At 37.8% G+C, this 14,051-nt stretch overlaps 1 protein-coding gene across 1 annotated transcript in view; it reads left to right on the forward strand.

The window, feature by feature from the left end:
- WDR93 (WD repeat domain 93) overlaps positions 1–13,039 on the forward strand; it is a 29,347-nt gene extending 16,308 nt beyond the window's left edge. The window contains exons 9-16 of the mRNA XM_075205196.1: positions 1,168–1,235; positions 2,311–2,397; positions 7,236–7,370; positions 7,491–7,686; positions 8,486–8,546; positions 8,979–9,135; positions 12,552–12,729; positions 12,846–13,039. Coding sequence (XP_075061297.1) covers positions 1,168–1,235; positions 2,311–2,397; positions 7,236–7,370; positions 7,491–7,686; positions 8,486–8,546; positions 8,979–9,135; positions 12,552–12,729; positions 12,846–12,948 — 985 coding nt within the window. The 3' untranslated portion in view covers positions 12,949–13,039. The remainder of the gene's footprint in view (positions 1–1,167; positions 1,236–2,310; positions 2,398–7,235; positions 7,371–7,490; positions 7,687–8,485; positions 8,547–8,978; positions 9,136–12,551; positions 12,730–12,845) is intronic.
- Positions 13,040–14,051: the final 1,012 nt, after the last annotated feature.

The raw sequence follows: 14,051 nt of genomic DNA on the forward strand, positions 1-14,051 counted from the left end.
TTGTGTATCAAACCATTGTCCCATAGATTATAAGCTTGCGAGCAGGGCCTTCTTATCTCAAGGAGAGGATCACTATCCAAATTTGGGACTTATGGACTATATGTTATGAACATCTATTGAGGTCAATTTTTATCTGTGATGAGAAAAGTGATTGATATATGTTTCAGATAGCGCCGTTCCTATTTTCCATATTGTGTGTGATTTATATGTTTACATACCTGGGTGGAATGTATGTAGGATTATAGGTGGCTGCTGTCTATAGTTAGCGCAGATTTTACCCTACTCTATTATATACCAGTACTAGGTACCCGCTTCTGATTGGCTGATTGAGATGTCACCACTGAAGCTGATAGGTGCTTTCTGCAATGATTGTACATATGTTATAATATTTTGTGGGCTTATTTTACATATAAATGTTTTGCTACTTTAATTCAAACACGAGAATATTATATTCAGGGGCGGGCTGGGCAGGGGGGCAACGGCCCCCCGGGCCGCTGGGTCAGACAGCTATTACGGCCGGGGGGTAGGCCGGCCGGCCGCCCCCCGATGCAAAATACATAATTTCCCCCCGCGGCCACATCTGATGATATCAGATGCGACCGCGTCAGCGCACAGGCGGCCGCATCCCATGACAGGGGATGCGGCCGCGTCAATGACGCGGCTCCATCCCCTGTCATGTGATGCGGCCGCCTGTCTGCCCCCCGGCCATCCCTCTCCCAGCCCGCGCCTGATTATATTATATATATTATATTATATATAATATTATATTATTATGTAAGGAATATTATATCTCCTGTATTTATATATCAAGCCTAAAAGCTCACGTGTTTTTTGCTTTAAAATAAATGTTAACAAACGTTTCTTGTGCTTATGACCTGGGTGTGTGTATGCATTTGTGGGGTTATATATGCCTGACATAAACCATATACTACAGGTGCAGATCTGAACACATCTTGAGATGCTTATGACCCAACCTAGAGCATGAATACACACTATAGTATTGGGCATCTTCTTAGAGTGGAAACTACCCCTAATTTGCGTCCAACTCAGTGACAGGCCCTCAGTTTCCCTGTGATTGTTTATTAAATCTAATACATGCCTATCACATTGTGTTGAGTTTGTGAAATGTAAAAAAAAAGTTATGTCTTTTTTTTTTTTTTTTTTTAGGCACACCATGTTTCATTTTCTCAAGCCTAATAAAGTGTTACAAAGTGATACAGAAACCATTAATTCAGGTAGGCATATATTCATCGGGCCAATAAAGTCTGATTTTTCAAAGGCTAAGTCCTAAAATAAAATGTGTAAACCGGTAGAAATGTTATATACCAGGTCTATGTTGATTTGCTGCTTTAGCTGGTCCACCTATTATTCTAAATGTCCCATGAAGGAGAGCCTCTCACCTTCTCAGGTGGCCATGTTCACACTAACACAGGCGCTATCAAGGACCCTCCTCAATAAACCATTTTGAATTTATGTGAATGACAAGTTCACTGGGAAGGGGCTTTGCAACGACCTTGAACAAGATCCACCCAAGCAGGAGAGAGGATCTCTTACTCGGGACTATTACACATTGAGAAACCCACTGACTAACCAGAGTAAAAGTAAGTAACATTCATCATTTTACTCTTCCTGACCTAAATCCATCCAAGAGTAAAACCATGGGTTCTATTCAACATTGGTAGCTAGTGGGCACAGTAAGTATTTTGTATGCTGATACTTACCTTGCCAAGGCTCATTGGAGAGCCCTGGCGAAACTCCTCCCCTTTAAACTAATAGAAAGAAACCTCACCGGCAGCCTAATGCTGCTGGCGTAAGGAGGAAGTTACCTGCTGTGGCTAGTGTGTGTGTGCGCGGATAAGGTCGCACATGCACAGAGAGATGGGATCCGGCAATGGAGCAGCTTCTTGATAGACTCCATTAAAAAGGTAATTTAACAATGGCGTTACTTTATTTAAGGCTGGTCAATTTGGGTCACCTCACAGTCCCCATATATGTCTATTGGGCTAAGGCAAGGGATGTCTCTGATTTGTCCTGCTTTATCCCCTTGATAAATTGAAAGAAGAGCTGCGATAGCCATTAAAACAGCTGTTTTCTCTGGATTTCTGTCTCATTGCGGTTTAATAAATAGACCCCCCCCTTCATGTTTGTTGCTTTAGAGTTTCTCTGATTTTGGTTTTGGTATATAAATTATCCACTAGATGGTGCCACCTCCTAAACTTAATCTTTTAGCTAAGCAGCAACATAGTGGTCAAAAGATGCTTCTGATTAATGATAACTCATCTGATTAATAATGTTTGTTTCTTTTTGTAGCTATACCTAATGCTATCAGTGTGCATTGGAATGGATGTCACAATCATCTCATATACGTTTTGGGAAAACCTGCAAAGGATAGGGCAGGTAAATTTACTTTTAAATATTTGAAATACTGTATTTCAAAATAAGAGTTTACATGATTAAGTAAGAGGTAAAGTATATGCAAAAAAATCAAAGAGAGTGCTCATGAAACGTAACTAAATGTAATCATATACGTGTATGGCCAGATGTGATCGATGCTGCCGCTTTGTGCTTGGGCACTATGGCTAGATTGGATGGGTCACTATTTGCACGGTTGGACGATGACCGTATGCACAATCATCAGTGATTCTTTAAGACCGTTGCAACCTATGATTTGAAGCTAATTAGACCTAAATGATCAACATATAGAAAAATAAGGTTTTACTTGTCAAACATTACAGACTTTAGAATGTCCTTGGTAACGAAAAGGTGTCCTATTACAGTGGTTGAATGGACAACATATTCCTATGTGTGGTCTGTGATTCGATTAATGGGTTTATGCTCCCCTGTCTTTCAGTGTCTGACACTGATTTGCCTTAAAGGAGTTTGAAAGAATAATATGAAAATAGCGCAATCTAGTACATCTTTCTGTATGTCGCCTTCAGATGAATTACTGTGCTGCACACGTTATTAAAGTCCTGGATGGATGGAAGAAAAGGAAAGCTAGCAGGGTTTTTTTTCTTGTCCACAGAGCTGCATCCCCGTTGCTGACGAGCAATCTCTTTTGTTAAACAAACAAATAAGTATGTGGACATGATTGTGGGAACACACTTAAAAGAATAGATTGTGAATCACAGGTCAGGGGGTTAATTTGGCTTACTGTGCACAATGCTGGGAGAATGGCTCATCAATATAATTGGATGTAGCTATTGAGTGTTACCATGCAAGCGTAAATTGCTTATAAATAATATTGCTGTCTTTTATAGAGAGCCCTATCTTGCATGTGTCACTTGGGTATTTCAGTCTTTCTTCCACTGATTTCCTACTCATTATCATGCATCAACATGTGTACAGTGCGCCTGGATGTATCACCTAGATCTAATCACGCGTGTTGTATTGTTTGCTTGTACACAGTTCTAACAAGAAAAGTGTTACAGTGATCTGCACTATGCAATATTTAGGGTATCCTCTTGTCCATTAGATGGCACATTAGGTGTGTGTATACTTGTGCAAATCCTAAACATGTCCTCCAATGTATTTGCTCCAAATACCCAACATAAAGAAATAAAGAAATATCATTTTATTAGTTTAGATATCAGACAATTCGCCCGATTATGCATCATAAGTGCCTGATAATAATCTGATTGGTTTCGAAACAAACAGATTATTATAGGACCTGTTGGTAAATGCATTTGGAAGATGGCCTCTATCTAGCTGTGTGTGTAGTCCTCTTTCAACTACACTAACAGACCTCGGTAGTCAGAAGTGATCCAGAAGCTACATCATAGGTCCAAAAGGTTAGATCTCATCTTATTTGCCCACCAAATTGTGACACTCATTACCAAGTGGCAGGGTCTGTCTGTGTGTGGCCAGCCTACAAACCACAGTGCCTCATAATACTCCCATCTAAATTGTATGGATTATAAAGGTACATGTTGTTTGCAATATTTTTAACTCTAATGTATACAGTTGTTTATGCTACCTACCAAGAGATCCTGGAAGAAACTGTCATTAACCTATTATACTGGACTACAATTGAATTAATGCTTGAAGAATAATATGAAAATAGCACAATCTAGAACATCTTTCTGTCCTTTCAGATTCAGCATCTAATAATAGATGACAATGAATAACTAATGTATAGAGACAGTGGCCAGATTTGATTGATTTGGGGGCACATCTATGCATACCTTTTGTGACCGGAGCTTTTTTTTACTGTGATGTTAAAATGCCATAAGATTCCTTGTGTGTGCTTATTAGATTTTATTTGTGTGATGTTCATGGAGTGTGCTGCTCTTAATTCTTAACTTATTTCTTAACATGGTTACACATGTTTATATTAGATCCTACAGCCAGGCAGAACACTGTGGTGTTTTTTCTCTCCCTTTCCTATTGGTAGGGACACAAGACATAAGAGGAGGTGCCCTTTTTTCTGGCTCTTTTTACCCTTGCTATTTTCAGAGTGTGCTGGAGTATAAGGCATCACTATATGTGGTTAATTCTTTGGTATCCTTGTACTTGGCGTTAGAGAACCTAATCTTTAGAGGCACAGCATAATGTGAGGCTGCTAGACAGAGGTTTGAGGAACATTGGTGCCCATTTACACTGTTGTAGTGTAATATAATTCAGAATTTTTTTCAGTCTTTGCCAAACCTCCACCTATGGGTGGCAAAGGGTATAACACCCTTAAAAGCTGTTGTCCCTCAGGGGACCCCCCCCTTATATTTGATTCTCTTAAGGCTTGTAGCCAAGAGCATTAGTTTAAATGCTCTGTATAGTGTTTAAGGAGTTATCAGGATTCAAGTAATGTTTACACAAATGTTATTGTATAGAACAGATTCTGTAAACCCTATAGAGATCTGCCTACACTGTTGGTTGTGAGTGCAGACACATTGCAGAATTTGCTCGACATGGTTCCATCGTTTATAGAGAAATTTTAGTCAGTTTATAAAATCAAATTAAATGATTCAATGTGCTTTGGTACGATAAAACGTGATCATGGGAGTGTACACACTAATGTGATATTGGACCTAACAGTTGTTTATCGTGTGATTGGCACAATAATTGGGTAAAAAAACCTGTATTGTGTACCCAGCCTTAGTATGTGGTCCCCTGCCTAGATGCTGTTGATAAGAATGCCCTGCAAGGTCTGTAGCGGTTTCTCCTTGTATTAACTAAGGGGCTTTATTGATTTTTCTATTGAAATAGAGTCGAGATTGTGACCAGATGTCTCCTTCTATAATCATACCCTGACCACTGCCTTTTACTCTTTTGCCTAAACTGCCACTAGCAATCTTTGTTGGTCGCCGCCTCATCAATGGTGCTCCAAACTTGCCCGCTATCTTCAAAAATGATCCCTTAGTGCAACTCTAGAAGAAGTTGCCCTCTCATGTTCATTTCCTTCACTTTGAGTTCCTTCTCTCCTCTTACATTTCTGCTCTATCAGTCCTTTCACCTTTCCCCCAACCTGACCACCTTACTTTTTCACTTCCTCCCAATCCTCCAGCCCCGATGCCTCTTTGCCACCTTCAATTCTCTCTTCCCCCTCCCCTCTTTACTGTCTGTTCTCAACTTTACTACCCACTTCATGTCCTAAATTATGCCCATATGTCGTGACATCTCCTCAAATCAGTCCCTGCTTGCCCCACTATATCTCCAGCCTCCTCTCTACCCACACTCCTTCCCATCCCTTCCTATCTGCCAAAGACCGCTGCCTCACTCTTCCCACTTCGCCTTGGCTGCTACTAATTGTGTCTTTCCCTTCTCTTTAGGATGTAAGCTCTCACAAGCTTCTCTTTCCCTCTTTCCTCGTTTTCTCCTACTATTGCATCACCCTCTGTTCCTCTAGGTCTGTTTCCCTAGCCCTGTTTTATTATAGGCCTACTTTATGTGGACATTACTATCATTCTTACTCGCTGTCCTGTAAATAATATGATCTACATTAACAAGTTATCTGTGTGTAATCTGTTAACTGGTAACGCCTGTATAATTATGTTTAGTTTAATAATGTATTATGGTTTGTTGCTCTCTGTGTATTGTATACTACTGTAAATTTCACGTATGGTGCTGCGGACCTTTGGTGGCGCCTTATTAATAAAAGATTAAGCTCCCTGATTTAAAAAATACAAAGCAATATTTCGTATTTAGTGATCGTGAGTAAGCTTGTCTCAAAGATAAATGCAGGACGTGTCACATATGACGGGAAGACGTATATCACTGCTTATGGTAATGGACATGAATTCATGCCTTGGTGAAGGAAATTGAATATTCCTTTTAATCTGACAACAAAATGATTTATATATATATATATATATATATATATATATATCATATTTTCTTATGGAGACATCTGTGTCTTATGATCAGATTTTAAAAAAAATGCCGTTTTAGAGAGCGTCATGTTGTGTGGCTATATATAACAATGTTACATGGAATATGTTAACTGTGTTAAAAACCAATACAAATATATGAAAGTATATAATTTTGCTGACACTTTGCACATTGTGTACAGGAAAAAGAAAGCATAACTTGCACCATTCCCACCTATTATGTAAAGTATATTGTGAACATCTGACACTGTTAATTTGGGGAGTGTGAATGCTGATCAGAAGGAAAAGTGACAGGAAAATGTCTACAGCTTTTCCCCACTCTAAGCCACAAGCTGGCTGCTCTGAGCATGGATGGTGTCCCAAGAGTAAGATATATTTGATACTACTGGCTCTGTTCTACTGAAAATACATAAATAAAAAGATCCTAAATTGTAGTCATGCCCTTCATCTTGTTTTGCTAAGAAATAATCTCTAGTAGAAATGCATTTACATTGACATGTATTGTAGATTTAAATCACATTTTTCTCATATTCTTTAAATTTTGAAATATAACAGTGTATTTATTTATATTTTATATTATGACATAAATAAACCACGGTGAAATGTTTTCTACTCTATGACATTTAAGGGATCATTAACATTGCATTTAGGTGCACAATTTTCCCTAGAAACCAATCAGAAACTTGCTTTTATCAAATTACTTGCACTAATCAGATATTATCTATTTGCTGATTAGTTGCTGTGGTGCAGGGCATATTCTACTTCTAAATGCAATGAAAATGAGCTATTTAGACTCATGTAGCCAAAATGTTAAGTGATTAAAAAAAAGTATTTAGGTTGAATGTCTGGCTATGTATAAGTTCTACTATGAATATATCTTTTTGTTTAACTAATTTATTTCCAATGTTTTAGATATTGACTTAAAGCCTGATATTGTCTGGCCATGTGCAGCACCAATCAGATTCTCAGCTGTCAGCTCTTGCACCTCCTACTTAGCCCTTGGCCTTGAAGATGAAACACTTACAGTTTGGGACATGAAATATTCTGGTGAGTTCTGCACTTTCTATTTTACATTTGCACATTATTTATAAAAAAAATAACCTGAATGGTTCTAAAAAAACTATTTTTATTAATATAATGGAAACCTTTGTTCTCCTCCTTTCCCAGGATTCCCATTAGCTGTTGTTGCCCTACCGGAGGGAAAGTCCATAGGCAACCTTTATTTCTTAGAACACACTGCGTCTAACCGAGATTATCCAGCTGTACCAAAAGCCCAGATCTTGGTGTGGGGTACTGATAAATCTCTGTACATTGTTACTGCAGCAGGAGGCAAGCAATCCAGCCTAGTTCTTCTCCAGCAGAGGTGAAATCTCTACCCTTACACTGTTATCTAAGTCTATATAATTATAATAATAATAATAGTAATAATAATAATTATTATTATTATCATTTAGAGTAAGTTCCAATTTAGAAAGAAAACATTTATTACTGATTTTTTAATGGTCTTCGCTTTAATCTTCTTTCTTATCAAAATACATTGCATGCTTGCTGTTATAGCTAGGATTTTACCAATCAGTATGAAGTCAAAAATCGTAAGTCAAATGTGAACTTAGGTGCAGCATTCTAACAAGCATCTGAACAACAACTAATGCATTTACACAACCTTATATACCTTTCTTGTTACTGGGCAGATTTTAGCTACACACCCTGTTCGGACTCCCCCTCTATAGTGTTTGACCTTGTAGGGGTCCTCGTACATATGGTTTCTCTTGTAACTTAGTACAACCATGTACCAGAATATGTCTTATCTCCCTTTTTGTTAGAAACCCACTTGAGTAGACTATTCCTTCTGCATATTAACTCTTATTAACTATTTTTAAGCATATGTACACATTTATTATTTGAATTCATTCAAGTTCCATAAAAGTCATAACAATTACATAATTATAAACACACCACCCGTTTTTGTTTTATTTGTCATTGTTTCATATGTAGGGTCACATTGCTTGATGCTCAGTAGATGCTCTGTAGCTAGAGTTGTAAATCTGAAAAGTAAACTGAATTAACATGAGTAACCGGGAATATGTTATATAGGAGATTTTGCTCAATATAATGACATTTTGTCTTACACTGTCTTTATTGATTACATGTCTTCCCTAAAGCCCTGGCTCCTCAGATGAACAGATCAGTGCAGTTGTGCCAGTTAACTCACTTCCCAATGGCGTAAGTTATACTAATATTGTCTGTCTTCCACGTGCACCCTAAATATTGTTCATGTTTACCTGCATCCCATGTCCCTGTGGTCGTCTATCATTATCTGTATCCCATGTCCCTATGTTCTTCCATGTTTCTCTGTGTACAATATCCCTGACTGCTTCCATGTTTACTTGTATCCCAAGTTCCTATGTACTTCCATCATTTCTGTATGCCATGTCTCTGTGTTTCATACTTACCTGTATCCCATATCTCTGTGCTTTAATGTTTACCTGTATCCCATATACCAGTTTTCTTCCATGTGTTATAATTGTGTACATTCGGTTTATGAATCTTTATAAATGTTTGTAGTTTTGTGATTTTTTTGTAGGCACCTATAATATAATATATACATTGCTGATTAGAAAAGTTACATTACTATTCTTGCTTACTGTTTTATAGATACTATTATTTTACCGTAGTGGTATAGTCGAGCTCTTGGATGTTGTGCTGCATCAGAAAATTTGCCAGTTTGGTTTACCCTCATCCTATAAATTGGCATTTCCCTGGCAACCAGTTTATGCCCTTGATTCAGAAAACCTTTGTCTTTTTCTTAAAGGTGGGTAATTATATCGCTAACATCATACCTCTGATATAGAATTAGATTCCTGTATTATGTCTTCTTTATTATTGCTCTGATGGGTTGCAATAATACATATATGTACATATATAATTTATTTATATATGTTATAATATATTTATTTCAGCATTGATCTTGTTGCAGAGGTATTATAGTAATAATTGTATTTATTTGTTTTGTATTGATGTACCCTGCGGAATCTGTAGCACCTTATAAATAAACGATGATGATGAATACTGTTCATATTACTTTATAAATATACCACATACTACTGTATTATTCAATTTAGTGAAAACTGTGTTTTATGACATGTTATTTTTATAGTTAATAAAGTTAATTACTTTATTATGTGTGAAAGTAATTATGACCACAATCCCTAGCATGTAATAATACAGTCCCTGCAAGTAATCACAAAAGCTTCTCACCTTTAATGATACAGTGTTCCTTACTAAGCTACAGAGCTTATATGAAACTCTCAGTAACACCACCCCATTATATGTTGTCTTAAAATACTCTCCCTCACGCCCTCCTAGATCTGCCTTTGGCCTGTGTCTCGCCTCTAATAACCACCTCTCACTCCTGCATACAAGAATTCTGTGTGCCACCTCCCACTTATGGAATTCCCCACTAGCCCAATCAGACTCCCCCACAGCCTTCAAATCTTTAGACGCTCTATGAAAACCCATCTCGTTAGTACGTACCCTACTTCTACCTATACTAACCACACTAGCACACTCTGGGCTACGCTCTAGGCCAGACTCGCTCCTTTTGTCTCAGCAGTGCTCTTGTCCCATTAGATGGTAAGGTCTCTAATGAGCTGGGCCCTCCCTACCATTCATTTTCAATTCTGGATTTATTAGTATGTCCCTTGATATTGTCCCTGTTTTATGTATGTCATGGTTTCTCTACAGTATGGAGCTGCAGAGAACTGTGGCACCTTATAAATCGACACCAATAATAATAATAATAATAACCATGAAGGGTTGTCTTCTGACATTTAGAGATATTAAGAAAAGCAGTGGAATAATAAAGGAAAAGTTCTCTTTGATCGTCTTTTTTTGTTTACTATTTGGGTCTATTTTTGCAAATATAACCTCTATCCTATGTGCAATCATCTGCTAGACATTTCCTGTAATAGAGTGTATCCAGCATTTACCTTTACTGCGGTGTCTCCATCTTCGGGAGGCAAGCTATAGATGCATTTTTAATTGAAATAAAACCCCTGCTGCTACTTTTGAGAATATTCTTCATTTCACTCCACCATATGATTTCAAATCTATAATTTTATGTAAATGATCATTTCTATGAAACAAATGAACTATAGTGTTGATGTATGTTACACTAGTGAGACTGATATATATGTTAGTCCTGTAAGTAGTATCTGTAGAAATGGGAATACCATTGTTTCAGAATTCACCTGCACCAGCTACAGGTTAGGTATAAGTGCCAAGTGATAGTGATGACGGACCTGTACCCATGACAGAACATGTGTTTGCAAAAGAGCAACTGTAAAAATGTGTTTTATGTACAGTAGACATTAAAAACATTCTGATAATTGTATTTTGTGTTGGGAAAAAAATATATATATTTTTAAAATGTATTTTTCATTAGTCATTATAGTATTAACAGTTGTTAATGTATTTAATTTTTACACATATGCATTGTGCATATCCTGCAATGTGTTCTGTCTGTCTGCATACGGCAAATACTTATTTCTGTATTCAACGTGAACCGTTTCATGAGATCTATTTGTACTTGAATATGTGCATGAAAGAATGCAAATTTTTTTCACGTTGTAATCCTTGATGAATCGGGACTCATGTGCTCCACAGGTTATCAGATTGTTTAGCATTATTTAATATGAAAATAATAATGTCTAAGCAGGGGCGCATGCAGGATTGTCAGGGGGGGTTTCCCCACCCCCGACCGAAAAAATAAATAAAAAAACCAACCACGAGAGAGAGCTGCTGCGCATGCTCCGTTTCGGCAGCGCTGTCCTATACAGCAGCCGCGACGCTGCCAAAGAAGCGTCCGCGGCGGTGCTGTATTGTGTCTTTGACAGCGCCGCGGCTGCTGTATAGGACAGTGCCGCTATGGTGGGCACTGAGTTAGCGCAGGGGGGGGGGTGTGTTTCTGGAGACTCAAACCCCCCCCCTGCGTGCGCCACTGCTAAGCATACTTTTTTGCAAACATAAACATAAAAAATATACTTATAAATGAAAGTAGAAGCTATCATCTCTATTGACTCATACATGAGACAAAGATAGCCATTGCAGTTTGGTAGTGTGATGTCAGCATTAGGCAGCATGTGCATCTATGAATGGGACCATGCATATATGGCAAGATGGCACCATTGAGTGTGTGTGTGTGTGTGTGTGTGTGTTAGATGTTTACTACTAGTATTGGTTGGGAGATATTAAAGAACAAGGTTCAGTTTTATGGAACAGGATATTACAGGGGTACTTTATATTGAAAGGATTACCTTTAATTTATAGGACACCAAGGGGCTTTTCAGACTCTCAAGTAAGACCTTATAATAAGTTACTAAATATGTAGATCTTGCATAACAAAACTATATCCAAATATGATATATATATTGTAACAAAAGGAGGCATTTAGCTGGCAATATGCAGAGAAAGCAGGGAAGTAGAGTAAAACATTGGCCAGTTATGTACCTAGGTGGAGATTAAACCAGGTAAAAACATATGTGTAGTTTAAAATTGGTTTACTTACATGATTTAAAAGCTGCTTCCTCTCAGCAAACAGACAGGGTGGGTCTGATAGTCTAAACAGAGCCAGGGATGGGCGTTTCCTTTTAAAGAGAAGATGGGTGTGTCACCTGTCCATCAAGCTAGGCCTGTGGGAGAAGTGTCAGGTATAAAACCCTGCTTGTTTCATTGTTCAGGGAGATCAACGCTGGGCTAGCTGGCTGATCTGGACAGAGAGCTGGACTATGTATAGTAAGCGTTGAGGGTCTCCATAATTGCTGTGCAAGTATACGGTGTCAAAAAATTGTATTCTGTAGATGATGCAGTTAGTAAATCACCTTCATTGACATAATCCAAAATAATTCCCTTTACTCTCAATAAATACAGTTGTTGTATTGCATTAAATTCTAAAAATGGTTCAGTCAGATTTATTGATCAAAATTCATATACTGCTCTTCATTGGATTGTGACAAGAAGCTAGATTTACTAAACGGCGGGTTTGAAAAAGTGGAGATGTTGCCTATAGCAACCAATCAGATTCTAGCTGTCATTTATTTAGTACAATCTACAAAATGACAGCTAGAATCTGATTGGTTGCTATAGGCAACTTCTCCACCTTTTCAACCCCGCAGTTTATTAAATATACCCCAAGGGATCTGCTCATGATTATCTGATTTTACCTTGCAGCGAATGAGAAGGTGACCTCTGGAGAGATTTTGGCCACAGAAAATGGTCCCTGCACTCTATTTGTCTTCCGTCTGGACTGTTTATCTGTAGTGGAATCTTTCATGAAAGTACAGCAGTCTGTCGTCCTCTCACAAAACTTACACTGGGAACAGAAATGCAAGTCACTGTTTCAGACAAGGTGAGATCTTCATCCTCCGTTAATAAAATCCATTATATGTACTTACATGCAAAATAAAACCCCAACAAAAGAATACATGTAAATGTTTATGGTGTAACTTATTTTCCTTTCACCAGATTGCAAACTTTTCCAGAGAGGAGAAAGCAGATTGCAGAATCATGGTCTCTTCTAAGAAAGCAAGCCTCTGATTTAACACGGAGAGATATCCAGTGCAGGTGAAAGAAGTAGAAATATGAAAAGGAGATGAAAATTATTTTTTGTTAAACACTTTATTAATATTTTACATAACAAAATAAAATAAATATATATAATGCACATAAATATGGTGCAGGAATGAAACCTCATTGTCTATGACCTTGCATGTAATGTCACCCATTGTTCATACTTATGATTCCCTACTCATTCCTCCAGAAACAGCTTAAGGCTAGGTACACACTACAGGGTTTTCAGCTGATTATCGGACCAATCACCCAATAAACGACCATTCAGCCGGATATCACATTAGTGTGTACTCTGCAACGATGGGCGACTGTCGTTCCAAAGCTCATCATATCGTTTCATTTGATTTTTAAACCGGACTAAAACTCTCGTTCAACGATTGAACAATGTCCTTCCAATTCTGCAGTGTGTATGTACTCACGATCAGGATCTCCATAGAGTTAACAGAATCATGATCTTTTCAGCCAATGGTTAAAACAGGTAAAGAGAGCAAATCTAAAGGTAAATCATGAAAATGTGTGCGCATGAATTGGCATGCTGATCGGGACTTTTTTTTTTCAGTCATTGTAAAATCATTACTGATATGGCAGAAATGAGAGAAATCTTCTGTAGTGAGTACCCAGCCAAAGGGGTATATTTACTAAACTGCGGTTTTGAAAAAGTGGAGATGTTGCCTATAGCAACCAATCAGATTCTAGCTGTCATTTATTTAGTGCACTATACAAAATGACAGCTAGAATCTGATTGGTTGCTATAAGGCAACATCTCCACTTTTTCAAACCCGCAGTTTAGTAAATCTAACCCTAAGACTCTTAATTTTTTCAGATTGAATCTCTCCTTTGCAAAAATATTTTTTTAGTCTTCAGCTCCTTATGCATCTCAGTGTCTAATTTGTTTAAAATTCTAAAGTTTACAAAATTGATAGAGAAATGTGTGGACATTACTGTAGATCACTTTCATAGAATGCACATATAGACTACAAGTAAAGTTAGCTGAACCCATTGAGATAAATATTGCTTGATGTTATCCTTTACATTTTCCTTGTTGATTATCAAAATGACCCTGGGGAGGAGAGAGCTGACCAAAGACATTGAAGGCATAAT

This window comes from Mixophyes fleayi, chromosome 4 (genome assembly GCF_038048845.1).
Source record: "Mixophyes fleayi isolate aMixFle1 chromosome 4, aMixFle1.hap1, whole genome shotgun sequence".
Taxonomy (NCBI): Eukaryota; Metazoa; Chordata; class Amphibia; order Anura; family Limnodynastidae; genus Mixophyes; species Mixophyes fleayi.